At 40.7% G+C, this 15,312-nt stretch overlaps 1 protein-coding gene across 1 annotated transcript; it reads left to right on the top strand.

Moving 5' to 3' along the window:
- Positions 1 to 810: 810 nt before the first annotated feature.
- LOC122189615 (C-C chemokine receptor type 5-like) lies at positions 811 to 12,927 on the top strand. Its single transcript, XM_042888923.1, is given in 4 exon segments — positions 811 to 881; positions 10,225 to 10,313; positions 10,316 to 10,435; positions 10,692 to 12,927. Coding segments are annotated over 4 exon segments (1,359 nt in total). The 3' UTR covers positions 11,771 to 12,927.
- Positions 12,928 to 15,312: the final 2,385 nt, after the last annotated feature.

Genomic DNA, 15,312 nt, shown 5'->3' on the forward strand with positions numbered 1-15,312 from the left:
CTGAATGTTGAAACATTTAGACAAGTAAGAGACTCTTTCATTTAAGAAGTTCCAAAATAAATATCACTCTGTCCAGTGAAAATTACAAAGGGCTAAATAGAAAGAATGCAAAGGTACGTTTATATAGCATCTTGTTCTAGCTAACAGAAATCAGAGAAATGATGTGCTGGGAGAATGATAGAGTGCTGACCATGTTGAACAGCACAACAGGCTGATACTGCTGCATTTTGCAGTTTAATTTTATTGCTGTTGTCTAATACTGACAGCTACTGACCTTCTTTTTGTGGCTGCTGTGGCTTGAGAAGCTTCACATCTTTGTCTTTTAATGAAAAAAAAAAAAAAAAAAAGAATCCAGCCCCACAAGACAGCAGAGGAAGCAGAAAGCAGAGAGAAAGCCAGTGAATTTTGGTACATTTGGAACAATCACCTAGGCTGAAATAAATGAAGATGTTTGTCCAGAAACAGGGAAGAGGGTATTGTTTTGTACCCATATTCTAGTGATATCTATTAGGAGCTGTATTTCATTTTAGAGAACTGAATGATAGGAAAAGAAATACTGCATGGATTTGTACAAAAGCAGAGCAGTTTTGTAACTCCTGTGACAATGAGAGCAATCTCACTTTGAGTGTTTTAAGCCTGAAATGACTGATCCTGGCAAGGGGCCAAAGCAATGGTAAGGGTGGCATTATCAGATACACAGACCAATATGCAAAATAGCACAGATCAGCCCTGCAGAATTATCTGCAAAGTTGTGCCAGTAGGATGATGCAATGATAGCAGTGCAACCCATCCTAACACCAGAATTTCTGAATGCAGTGGAAATCAAGTGGATGGAAACGAAGAAGCCATGTGGACATTAATTACTGGGACGCTATCATGAGGTATGGACAATTTCAGACTACTGCTAATCTTTGGCATTCAGAAGTACTTTCTGGTTCCTGGCACATACCTTCTCACTGTACAGATTCTCTCCATTCTTTCTATGACCTAGCTTTCACTGAGAAGAAATTTGGTGTGTGATTTTCTCGGCCCGGCTGAGCTAAGGTCCAGGACCTATAAGCATACTGTGGAGTGTTTCTGACTCACAGTGTAGCTACAAAAACACCTAGAATGTACATACTATAAATTCATCTGGAACAAGCAAAGAATTAAAATGGTGTGTAAAAATTGGTTCTTGACTGATAATTTGTGAAATATATGACTTCAAAAGTAAGATTCATTGCACTATGGTCCCTCTTCTGTAAAAACAAAAAACATGGCAGAATGCATCACAAGTCTGGGAAAAAACAGTAGAAGGAAGCAATGCTCTCTTTTTCCTCACTGCATCAGAAGTACTGCTAGTTCACTATCAGCAGCACAGGGAAAGCCTAAATAAAAATAGTACAACAGCATGGAACGTGTATGTGCTGCAATGAATAGTTATGTACTTATATGTCTTGTAGTAGAGAAACAAACAGAAGAACAGGGAAAAAACCTCCACATTGATCTCACTGCCAATAAACAATGTGAAGAAGCAGTGTTAGCCCAGATTAGGAATGCTTGTGTCTTCCAGAGTTTGTTTTTCATAACCCAATTTTCTATAATTAGCAAAATGCATAAAATGGTTTCTTTAAGGACTCTGTGGTAATAGCTTTTGTTTGGTGCACAACATTTTCCCCACTTTTCCTCAGATTATGCCTCAGAAGTGTAAGGGCCTTTGGTCTCAAGAATTTTGCTGTCTTTTTCTTTCTGCTTGTCACAGTTTTACACCGTTACTTTTTGTTTTGGGGATCCCTGCTGATAATTTTGGGTAAGATTAGATATACTTTTTCTCATTTCTTAGATGGTGTGATTGTACAGTGGCATCAAAACAGTAGTCATGAGAACCTGAGAGCCTGAAATATAAGGCTGTTAGGAAAGAAAGGGAAACAATCCAAGAACAAAATAGTTTCAGCTGGATATCTTTATTCAGTCTCTCCATTAAGAAATACATTTTATTTATTTATGAGGTATTTTACTGATTACTGGTGAAATAAGATGCCTGTTAATACTATCCTAATTTAGAAGCAGATTTTGTCAATACAACAAAATTAGATATAACTGGAAGAACATGGAAAAGGAAATGTGTCAGGTTTGTGTACATGCTTCATTAGACCTCTTCTCCAGATGGAAAGGATGATCTGCATTTGATGGAGCCACAGCCTTTTGTAGGTTGCACTATCACATGGTGCATCTATCAGAAAGGCACCTACTCTTCTGACCTAGATCTTTATTTTTCTTGTTTCTTCATCACATGCTGCAAGACTCTAATATATTGAATCAAAACTATTAGCTGCATTTTCAAATTTCTGTGCCCCAAATTGTGCTCGATTACGTTTGTACGTGACACTGGTATCTGTGCACCTAGTGTGTGTCCCAGCAAACATGGTGCTATTGGAGGCTTCCCAGTAATGGTGGCATCTCCTTGTGGAAATGCCACACTATTGAGTTACTGGATACCTCAGTGTGATGGCCTGACGACTTTGAAGATGAATCATATAACTAACCATATAACTGTACAGAAAAGATTGAATTGTCAGTGCTCATTGCTGCACACTTGCAGGGTACATCAGCTTGACCTCACAGGTGAGGAATAAAACACATCACCATTTCAAAAATGTCTTTATGGAGGAAACGAGTGTCACATCACTAAGCATAGCTTTTACTCATCTCTGAAAGTAAAGCCATGATAGCTGACAACCCAAGCTATACCAAACCACTTGCCATTCCTTTTATTTTTGAATGATTTCTTCAATTCTGTGGTAAAACTATGAAGTTCACCTGTAGGTAAAGACTCTTAAAATCTACTAGAGCTCATGGCAAGCTGCAGTGCATTTTTTTCAAAGAGTTGTTGGGTAAGGGATTGAAAAAAAAAACAACAAAAAACCAACAGCAGAAAAACAGAATATCTGACTCATAATAATTGATGTGTTAGCTTGAAGTAGCCATACCTCAGTGTCAGCACACACACACTGGATGGAGGCAGGCTGAAAGCAGCAGGGGAGAGGAGGAAATGCAGTGGGAAGATGGACAGTCTCGGGTGGTGTGATGGAGCTTTGGACTGGATAGGAAGTTGGGATCTGCAGGGGTCCATCAAAAACTACTGAGAAGAGAGGAAAGGAAGAAAAAAAAAAAGAAGAAAGAAAAGAAAAAAGTCCTATCAGCATCAAGGGACAACAAAAGACACAAGTACAAGATCTGATTAAATCTGACTTCCCAGCAGATCTGCTTATCTGTAGCAGGTGTAGAGCTAACTGAACACATCCTGTAGGTGCTGATAAGAAAGTTATAGCCCAGGTACCCACTGCCAGAATGCGCTCAGAGTTTTTGTGCTGCCAAGTTTCATAGCTGTTCAGCCCCTCCTTGGGGGACCTCTCATCTGCCTTCAAGACCCAGCTGGGCAAAATCACTTCACCCAGTCGGCAGCTACACTTGTGAATGGCAGAGGCCCTCTGCTGGTCTGCAACACTCACTGCCACTGTTAGTAAAAAAGAACGCTGATCAAAGAACACACGCTGATCAAATGGCTGAGATAAGAGAATGAAAATCAATAAGCAATAAAATCAAGCAGGTTAATAACACTGATTAATCTGTGTGATCAAGGAAGTATTGCTGAAGATCAGCCTACTAGAAACCTTAGATTTAAGTTGTTGATATTAGTTCAAACGTTTAAGACCATTTTTGTTGAGAGTGTAGTTCAGAATCAAAAATTTGATGTCCAAAAACAGCTTTGGGACAGTTTCCTCTGTCTATAATATGAGATATAATGTGAGATCATGAAAGGCTTTCAAGTTTCTAGCAGGTTATGCAACCTGTAACAGACAGTGCTCACTAGGGAGAGCTGAGTAGGGAGAAAAGTGAATCAAGCTTCAGAAATAAATCCTACAATCATTTTTTAAAGTTACTAGTTAGACTGTTTATGAATTATACATTGCAAAAATTAATTTGATACAATACTTCATTTGAGAATGATAAGAATTCATGATATTTCAGTAAGGAACTAAAGATATACTTGAAAAGAGTGTGTAAGGAGTAAAGCATAGGCTGATGCTAATCTGTTGCAACAAAAATATAGGCAGTACAGCCAAAGCTTGTAGAAAATTTTTAGTATCATGGGACAAGAAAAACTGTAAATATAATGAGAAACAACTTAGAAGACAAAAAGTGTCAAGTGAAATTCTTTCTAGGGCATGGCCTACCCTTCTTGTTTGGTTTCTTTTCAGGACTTGAGTCATTCCACATTCGCCATCTCAAATGCTCTATGCAGTGTACAGGTTCACTGATGAAGGACTAGGGATGTTTCAGCCTACTGTTATCTTGCCCTTGTGGCAGGTGCTCATGTGTTGGCTGCTTGGTGGCTGTAAATTTCTGCCACATTCTGGTGGTGAATGTGCACTCCCAATACGTAGGTGGCTGCTTGCAGTTCAGTAGTATATCTGTATCCAAAAAGTTTGATTTGAGATCTTAAGGTGGATAACAAACACCATCTTAGAACACAGAAGTCATGCCCGTGTATGGTTATGACACAAACACTGAGCTGGCTATCTCTCTGTTCCATTTCTACTACCCTTCCTAAGTCAGCAAGTAATTAGAAAAAAAAAAAAAGGTTGGAAGGAAAAGAAGTTCAAGCTAAGAAACATGGATTTACCTGTAGAGGTAGTCTTAGGAACAAAGTCCGCATGTGGCTACAAAATTTCTTTGCTGCCTGAGGCAGCAGCCAGGATTATGGACTACAGTGTGAAAGTCTATCACAGTTAGACAAGATCCCATATTACAGTGAGGAAAGTAATATGCAAAGGCTGTCCCAAAAGTAATGCTTCCAATTTTGTTATTTGACCATGACTTCAGAGGCAGATGTTGTTGGCATGGCAGTAGGGATTGAACCTTTCCACCAACATTCCATAATGTGCTGTTGCCATGTGACAGATGGCAGCAGAGAGGCAGACTGACGCAATGGGGTTTGACATGCAAGTGCGTAAAGGTGTGGAACTCAATTTCTTGATGTGGAAAAATGGCACCCATTGACATTCATCAGTGCTTGCAGAATGTTGATGGAGGCCAAACAGTGGATGTGAGCACAGTGAGGTGGTGGGTGGTGCACTTCAGCAGTGCTGACACTGAGCTGAAAAACAAGCTGCATTCTGGATGGCCATGCCTACTTTTGTAAGTGTGGCATGCAGGCTCTTGTTCATTGCTGGCAAAAATGCACAGCTAATGGTTGTGACTATGTTGAAAAATAGTGCTTTTTAGATAGGAAATTGTCCTATCAAATAGTGCTACTGTGCTCTTTGTATCCGTTGTAGCTTCCATGGAAATAAATAGGAGGTATTACTTTCAAAGCAGCCTACATACTTTGTTTCATTTTCCCTATTATTTTTTCATCAGTGAAGAGAGGTAAGCACCTTCAGGCATCATCTGAGTCAGCCAAGTTTGACAGCAATTAGGAGCATGGCAAAGGTGACATGGAAATATTTTTAGAAGCTCTTGGCACCAACTGAATAGAAGGTCTAATATAGGCTATCAAATAAGGCAGCATTAATATAATCTTTGCATACTCTACAGCAGCCATTAATTTTGATGCTGAGACACTAACCCTTAAAGGGCTTCTTAGAAAAGCCACTGAATGGGAAAAAAAAAATCTCTGACTTTATGGAGCAATGACATTGATCAGTCCCTAACACAGAGGGTTTGACATGGAACATAAGTTGAGCTTTTCCCTTTTTACTCTACCCACCAAATCTGAGGTGTAACTCAGTAGCTGCATTCCCTTGCCTTGGATGAAGGAATGGCAGCAACCAAAGCAAGATTTTACACCTTTAGTGACTTCACGAGGTTGTCAGGATAACCTATCCCAGAGCCCTCCAAAGGGAGGATCACTGATGTCAAGGGGAGGCAGGAGTAACAGATATTTACTTCGTTTGCTAACTACTCAGGGCTTTTCTCTCTGGGTTCTCAGACAACTAATAAGGCACTACCTCTTGCTTTGTAACTTTCCCACCTGCTGTGTGGTATCTTTGATGTCTAAGAAAGATCTAAAAGCTGCTCACAGTGCAGATTTAGTTTAACCCTATCTAAAAGTCAAAGGAATCAGCCACAAGGAAAAAAGTTGAAAGAATATCAGATTTCATTATGTTTTTCTGAAGCTTAACTCCAGTAAATGAAGCACTGTTTTCAAAGATTGTCCAACTTATGAAATAGGCTAAAGGCAGAGCCTTATGAAGGGGACTTCAAAAAAGGTACAAAAGACTAGTTTTGAGTAAAACAGAATCAACACCTCTGCTAAAATATAAGATGCTCTGCATCTCAGAGCAAACCGATACAAAATGCAGGTAACTCCATAGATACAAATGCATCAAGGTGAAAGCTAACTTCTGTATTTTAGTTAAGGGACAAATATCATAAAATAAACATAATGATTGAGAAATGTAACGGGATGAGCATCACATAAACTTCTCTTGACTCAAAGAGTAAACTTAAATGAGAAAATTACACAAAATTTTTTTCCCTATAACTACAGCTGTGGATTGTGAAACTTCTAGTTCAGTTCCTAAGAGGATCCTCCTCAAATTTCAACATCTCTTTGCACATCTCGCAGAGTTAGAAAAGTAACATCTGATAACCCATTTTTAGAAAAAAAGAGAACTGCTCCTTGATTTTTTTTTTAAGTGAAAACAGATCTGCTTGCTAGAAGTTTTCAAACTGATACATCCTTCTTCACGCAGGAAGAGGTGCTTGCAACCTTCTGCTAGTGAGCGAGAAATCAGTTCAGCGTTACTCTTGATGTAATAATCCAAGGCACCACTTGCACCTTATGGTAAGTCATCTTTTCTTTCTTTTGCTTTATTTTCTTCTACCTGTGCATTTAGCAGTTGTTTAGGTACTTCAGTGACTGAGGTGAAAAATACTTGTGGAATCTTGCTAGAGAACTTTACATTAAAAAACAACTTGGGGAAAAGAACAGGGTATGTTAAAAGGAATATCCTGCTTTTAAAGGATAGAACCACTAGAAGAGTTGAGCAGGGGAACCAGATAAACAAAGAAAGGTGATTGGGATAAGAAATGTAAAGGAATATGGCTCTTTGATAAACAGATTACACAATTTTTTTTTCTCTGAATGTGATGCATTATGATAGAAATTTGGATTTTAAATCTGTGACTCCGAAGATGAAGCAACTCATTTGAAGAGTACTTATTCTCTTACAGAATGACTACAGAAAATCTGGTATGTTTTAAATGCTTTATCTCAAGGAATCTGTTTACATGTGGTGTAGCTTAGCATTTTACTGCCATTTGCTGCAACCCAGTCAGTTAATTCAGTGAAGCATTCTAGTCAGTGGCCATCGCTGCTTCCTAACACGGTGAGTCTACAGAATAGAGCACAGAAACACCTGGTGGTTTGTTTTCCTATTTTCTAAGATTAGCTTATATAGCTTATGTTGTTAGCATATGCTGGGTGCTATACTCAATTCAGGGCAATAAGTACTTCTGCAGAGAAAGGCTTCTTAAGAAAAGACTGGACTCAGCAGAAACACTCAGAGGAAAGACTGCACTTTGCAAGTGAGGCTGAAAGGAATAAGACAGAGGGAAGATGGAGTTCTCATTCCAAGAAGGCAGAGAAAGAAAAAAGGAAGGAACAAACTGAGAAGACCGTTAGCAAAAAGAAGGGTCTGTCATGAACGGGATTGCTGCAGTAATAACAAGGCAGACTTTGCAGTGTTAGCATGAATCCTATCAGTCAATTGCATACTCATAAAATCTCACTCTGTTTATGACCCAGTCACTTGTCATAGCCCTGTTTGTGCTTCAGCATCATGCAAGTGCAAAATGACCAAGACACAGAGCTAAGAGGCTAAGAAATAACCCTCACAAGTACTGATAGTGCAGTAGATGTGGTTAGTGGCCTTCTACCTGCTTTGTGGTTGCAACTGTTCTTCTGGGCTGTGGTTTCAAACCCTTCCACCATGGGTAAATAATTATAAGATGCTTGCTTCTGCCCAGTGGGACGATCTTGTCATTTTCAACAACTACTGATGCTCTTACCAGTTTCTAGTTAGACTAGCAAGGAGGGTCAAACTGGTCTCAGCCCCAGCACACAGGGCCTGGCTGGATGTTCTGCATCCAGCTCCTCATCCCATAATCTCAGTGCACAGTGCAGCTGACTGGGAAATTGCAAATAGGGATACTTAGCTACGAGCAGCACTGTCAGGACATGAAAAAGCTGAAAGTAATCTTGAATATTTGCGCAGTTCGCAAATCTTGGCATGCTTTTAAAATAAAAAAAGTTAATGTTTTGGATCAATAACTCCTTTTTGAAGGTGCTTTTTTGTCTAACAGACTTGTTGAGAGTAATTAAAAAATATAAATACTTAAATACTTTCAAACAACTTACTGTCAATACACCTGAGCCACAGCCACTTCCGTTACTGCGATCTCAGTATTGTAATGACTATGTAGTAAGAACAGCTGTGGAAAAAATTGTTTCAAAGAGGTCACCAGAGCTTCCTTAAAATCAGACTTTGAAGGTTCTGACAGCACTTATTTTCTACCCAGGAAACTATATCTAGGTAAGCCTTAGACACAACTGTTAAGACTCGACAATTTTCTCTTAATTCTTCTCCAGAAGAAAATGTTATGCCAAACTCTACATATCAAAGTAATACCTCAGTATGAACATTCTCACCATTGTATGCTGAGAACGGAGACAACACTGCCCGAGAAATAAAATGGGAAAGGAGTGGAAAACAGGTTTGCAAGTGCAATATCTCCTTTTGTTTGAAGGTGCAGATTTTGCTCCAAGCATGCTCTCTCAGTTTTGGACAGATTCATATTGGCACTATGCTGTAAAATAATCTCAATAAGGTTTTGAGGAGCTCAGGAGAGACCCAGATCCTCATTTTAAAGGTCACTGGAAAGTGGTCAAAGGCCTACCGAGCAGTCTCTTCTCAAGAGTCAGTTTAAGATTAGTTAAATTTCACAATCAGACAAAAATTAAGATGAGGAACATTAGCCTTTCAGTGATCTGTTTTTTACAGCAGAAAATACATCTTTAACCCAAACAATTACGTCTAGACACAAGGAGATGCTTCAGTGATTTCACATGCTGTAACTCAGAATGGACCACTGAGAGCTACGAAAAAGGAAACCAGTGGATGGCTCCAACGTCACTCTAATCACCGGTTGAGTTTCTTCAGCTCAATTTAGTCTTGCAGAACTCAAGTGCAGAAACAAAAGCGATGGCTTTCAGTGTAGTTTCTGCAAAAGACATCTGCAGTGAGAGAGGACAGACCTTCCCATTGAAAAAGAAATGCACAGCGGGGTTCAAAACAGGAAAGGAGTGATGACTGCTGAGTTATCTGAGTGGTCACACAGCAAGCTGGGGCAGACACAGTGTCTGAAGCTTTCTGTGTTGTGAGCAGTCTGCTGCCTTGACGAGAGAGCCACAACAGTGCAATGCTTTGTAAAAGTAGTTGTCAGGATACAGGATAAAAAACAGCAGCCACTTTCCCCAACAGCAAGTAGCTCTATAGTGGCTACCAAAGCATCAAGCATCATTTCACTTCCCCATCAAGTGATTGGGAAGCACTGACACCTATCATTGGGTCCTTCTGACACCTGTCTTCACAAAATCCTCTTCCCTGCTTCTCACAGCTGTGCAGGAATTCTGTAGATTTCTCCAGGAGCCTGTGCAAAGACACTTCTCAGAGACCAAGTTACACACAGCTATGCTCTGCATATGGGTATTCATCTGGCAGATTCTTGGTCCTAACCACAGGAGTGGCACCCACATCTCAAATCCTTTGACTTCCTGACACCACACACAAACAGGGACGGAGTATAGGGGCAACCGTTGCACTGCTTTAGTTTCTATGTCATCTCACTGGAAACAGTAACAAGAACAGGATGAAGAAAGATATGCAAACAACAAATATACATCCAGAATATTTAGCTCACCCTCACAATGACAGCCATATCAGCTGTTCACCTAGGTGCAACCTCAAACACTCATCTGAATTTTGGAGCAACTGAGTAATGTCTGATTAATAGAAAAAAACAATCAAAACTTCTTTAATACTGAGCCCTGTGGAGGTGTTACACTTATCAGGAAGATTCTACATTAGATATGTGTAGTATAGGCCAAGCTGATAGCAAGTGAAACCCTTTATGCCATTTGGACAGGTGTTTGCCTACCTGTTCTTTCCATTGCAATTATCCCTGCAGGTCATCAGCTGAACGTGTCCAGCACAGCACTCACAAGACAGGGCTGCACACAGCTTTTATTCCAGAGCTACCTAAGGCCAGCCATTTCCATGGCCTCTGCCTGACCCAGACTCTGAAGAGGACGCAGCCTTTGCCATCGGAACCCAGACCAACGCTACTGACTTGCTGCTCGCCAGCAGCCATTACAGCACGTGAGCAGGTGGGTGCAGTCAGTCATTCTACATTGGGTCATTTCTACACCACCAGAGATGATCCCTAGCGGCACTGAGGCTCCCGTGAAGCCACAAACTGCACTTTTATTTTACCCATGATAGAGTGACATTGCAGGTACTCCCCTGGGTGAGGGCTGCAGCGCACGTTGGCACAATGAGGCTAGGCCCCATCGCTGTGTTTCATTCCCCTCCCTGCCAAGCCTAGAGTTCCCTGCAGCTGACCACTCTTCTCTTCCTTTGCAGATCAGCACACAATGGAAAACTATACCACTGACCTAGGTGACATGGATGTAACAACATTTGACTATGGTGATTCAGCACCATGCCCAGGAACTGAGGAAAAGCACTTTGCAGCAAATTTTCTGCCACCGCTTTACTCATTAGTGGTGATATTTGGCTTCATAGGCAACATTCTTGTTATCCTCATCCTGGTAAAATACAAGAAGTTGAAGAGTATGACTGACATCTACCTGCTCAATCTGGCCATTTCTGATTTGCTTTTTATATTTTCTCTTCCTTTTTGGGCTTATTATGCTGCTCACGACTGGATTTTTGGAGAAGCGCTGTGCCGGATCCTCTCAGGCATTTACCTCCTTGGCTTCTACAGCGGCATCTTTTTCATAATCCTGCTGACCATAGACAGGTATCTGGCCATAGTTCACGCAGTGTTTGCTTTAAAAGCTAGGACAGTTACCTACGGCATCCTCACCAGCATTGTCACGTGGGCTGTTGCTCTTTTTGCCTCTGTTCCTGGGATAGTATTTCACAAAACTCAACAGGAGAACAGACGGTGTACATGCAGCGCTCATTATCCGCAGGAGCGGAGAGATGAATGGAAGCAATTCCTGGCCTTAAAGATGAACATCCTAGGACTTGTTATTCCTATGATAATTATGATCTGCAGCTACACACAAATCATAAAGACATTGCTACAATGTAGGAATGAGAAGAAAAATAAAGCCGTCAGGCTTATATTTATCATCATGATTGTATACTTTTTTTTCTGGGCACCATATAACATTTGTATTCTCTTGCGTGATTTTCAAGATTCATTTTCTATCACTAGTTGTGAAACCAGTGGGCAACTGCACAAAGCAACCCAAGTGACCGAAACAATTTCAATGATCCATTGCTGTATCAATCCTGTCATTTATGCCTTTGCTGGAGAAAAGTTTAGGAAGTATCTTCGTAGCTTTTTCCGAAAGCAAATTGCATCCCACTTCTCTAAATATTGCCCAGTTTTCTATGCCGACACAGCTGAACGGGCCAGCTCCACCTACACACAGTCTACTGGAGAGCAAGAAGTTTCTGCTGCACTGTAGGTTGTGCCTAACAAAAAAAAAAAAGTGGAATTGACTTTTTTGAAATCAAGTCTATGACGAAAGCCTGGAGAATCTCTTCTGGACACTGTCTCTAATGCATCTGCGCAAGGTCATGGCACACAGCTAGCAAAGCTGTTATTTGCTCATAACAGCGCGGAATTGTACATAAATGAAATGGATGTACCAAATTAGCTATGAAGATGTGGTAACAGAATTCTGTGGCAAACAAAAAGGAAAAAAAAGCTTTTTTTTTGGTGGAAGTAGAAGCATAGTTACATGCTACAGAGACTAGAAACATACCTAAGCTGAGAGTCTAACCTAGCAGACTTATAAACTGATCTTCTGAAGTGACCTAGTGATTAGAAAATGACATTGCTTCTTTGGAAACACCTCTTCACTGTATTTTACACAAGATATTTCATTCATTTAAACTCAGTCTTGGTCCCATCCTTTATTAGCGTGGTTGCATAACTCTGTAAATAATGCTAAATTACTGAGGTTTGTGATGAAAAAGCTTTACAGTCGTTATGGGAAAACTATGCATTTTGGGAAGACGCCAATATTCCAAGGCATATTTTCCTTTGTGCATGGTTGGCTACTGGCCTTTCAGATCTTCCTTCTAGTAATTTAACAACAGTCTGAGCTACTAAGTGTTGCCATCTAAGTTAATTAGGAGTTTGATATTTCAGAATGCTCTTTTGATAAACTGCAGTTTTATATGCTACTTGTATTAACAACAAATACAATGGTCTGTCACTGATCAGTAAATCAACGTGTTTGCAATATTTTAAAACTAAAGTACTATACACGGAGCTTTAACCGTGTTAGATCAAGTGCAGATAATAAGGCTTCTTCAGCTTCTTAGTGCAGTGATTTTGTTTGCCATTTTTCTAGCCTACATAAAATAACAACTTTAAAATGCGAAATTAATGGAACTGTAATGGCTGCAAAAACACCACAGCATTAAAGGTGTGAAAATGTTTGACCCAGATCTTTTTGAAGATAAGAATATGCTATAGACATTTTTCAAAACAAACACACGCACAAAAAAAGTAAAAGGATTCACTAATGCACAAAGCCAAAAACACACAGCATCTCCCTCACTTCTGAAGAAGGCATAATTTGGGGGCAATTGCTGTGCTTTTTTTCTTCCTGCTTCGTGGAAGTTTTCTACAAAGCAAAAGCTTCCATAATTCTTCCATATTTAGCAAGACTGATGCTCAACTATAACTGGGTTTTCCATTAAAGTTAGATCTGACAGAGCACATGAACACAGAGAACATGAAATAAGGGGGTACTCAGGTGATTAAGGTCATGCTTTTGTCACAATACAAACTGTTTTACATCAAGCTTGCATAGCATTTCTATCATTTCTTATATTTCCCCTAATACTTCTGGTTTTGGACAACTCTGGAGATTCTGGAGGAATATAAAAGTGAGTATTTTAATGGCTGTTCTGATCCAGTAGGGTAATGTCTGTTTCCCCGTTGCCCTGGATAGCCTTTTTAAAAAAAATAAGTTTTTCAAATAAACAGTTCCAAGTATCAAAGAAATTTTACATTGCCAAGTGCTTGTGAAAGCAGGAAGTGAAATAGGGAAATATTTGCTCATCAGACCACTATTTATTGTGTTTTGTCACATTAAGCGCTACTTTTGGACTACTTCCACATGGGAAACATAACAAAACCATATTATGCTTTCAGAAGTTTGGGTTTTTTTTCAGCTTCACATTTTTAAGACACTGTGCAGCAATTACTACTATCAGTATAACCAGAAATTGGATAATTTCAGTATGAAGAGACAAACATCTGCATTTCTTTTTTAAAGAGAAAGGAAGCTACATGCAGTAACATAGGTAGGGTTGTTTGTGTATGTTTTGTCTCTTCTACATAACTCTTATAAAATGCTTTCATATTTTATTCTGTTCTTGCTAAGAATTTTGGGGGTTGGACTTGATGATCTCTGGAGGTCCCTTCCAACAATTCTGCGATTCTATGATTTCTATTCAGATCCTAAGATACTTTGTCTTTAAGGAATTACTTGCTCTAGAAGGCTTTGGTGCCAAGTGGGGTACTGACCAGCTCTGCAGGAGCAATGCGCAATAAAACGAATGTGCAAGAGCAAACTGACAAGGCTTTCTGAGAGGTACGTAAAAAGAAGAGCCCCAGTCCTTTGCAGTGTTCTCTCCTACAGCATGGATCTTTTCAAGGGACAGCTTCCCCAGCACAGAGCTGAAAAGTAGAGACTCTTGGCCTAACAGATCATCAGCTTATCAAGAGTTAGTCACTTCAGAGAATCATGGAACGGTTTGTGTTGGAAGGGACCTTTAAAATCATCTGGTTCTAATCCCTGGTATAGGCAGGGACACCTCCCTTTACACCAGGTTGCTCAAGGCCCCATCCAGCCTGGCTTTGAATACTTCCAGGGAGGGGGCATCAACAGCCTTCCCCACTGAGAAGAGACTGTACTTCAGCAAATTACAATACACCAGATTTCAGTAACTGTAACACACTTGGATCCAAATTCAAGAAAAAAAAAAATGGAAAATACAGTATTTGGCAGCACAGGTGCATTCAGTTAAAGACTGCCAACAGACAGCCATAATATTTTGTATCATGCAGTTCATTAAAGGTTGTTAACTTCTGCACATGAGACTGCTCAATCCTTTCTCCCTCCTCCATCTCCTTGTCTTAGAATAGCCCATAAGAATGAAAAATGAAGAGAAATCCCTCCTCATCACAGGTTGCTGTACCGCTGAAAGAGCAGGCAGTAAAACCCAGGGGCTTATAAGCAAAGAACCAGCACCATTTGGTAACACAAGGCCAGCGCAACAACTTTTAGCACTTTGGAGTGCCAGTGAAGGCTGCCTGTCCCTAATTATCTATTAACAGACATGCTCTTTTGGGTCCCTAATTACCTATTAACAGGCATACTATTTTGGTTGATATTTCACTTGGTTTTGTGCACTGAGATAGGAAGAGCGCAATCTCACAGACTGCCTCTTAACTCACTCAGATCCCGAGAAGTTAAGCTTTTATTTTGTTTAACGTCTGTCCCCCCTAGTGCCAGAGAAGCCTACCTCTGAGTACACCATCAGCCTGCTCGGTTCTGAGGTGACGGTGCCATCTCGTGGCCAAACGGTAGCGCTTGTCAGCTGCAGTCCTACGACTCACTAGCAATACTTCTTGTTGCCGTCCTTGTAAAATGACCACCTCCAGTACAGGCAGCACGGAAGCAACAGCAAGCCTTAGGAAATATTAATGGCAACTAAAGAGCGGAGTCCGATTAAGATCCGTGAAAGGAGAGGGAGAAGGAGAGGGAGAAGGAGCGTGAGGAGCCACGTGAGGAGGCAGCCGCCAGCCGCGCTCACCCATTACTCCCCACACAGCTGCACGCGCCCTTCCCGCCCTCTGACAACGGCAGCGCCTCCAACGGGCGCCCGGTAGCAGCGCAAGCGAGGTGCGAGTCACTATATAGTACCGCCCGCCCCTCCCAGCCCAGGCCACGCCCCTCGACTGGACAACGCCCCCCTGTCCTTCCCG

This window comes from Lagopus leucura, unplaced genomic scaffold (genome assembly GCF_019238085.1).
Source record: "Lagopus leucura isolate 7727_CA_CO unplaced genomic scaffold, USGS_WTPT01 Super-Scaffold_100157, whole genome shotgun sequence".
Classification (NCBI taxonomy): Eukaryota; Metazoa; Chordata; class Aves; order Galliformes; family Phasianidae; genus Lagopus; species Lagopus leucura.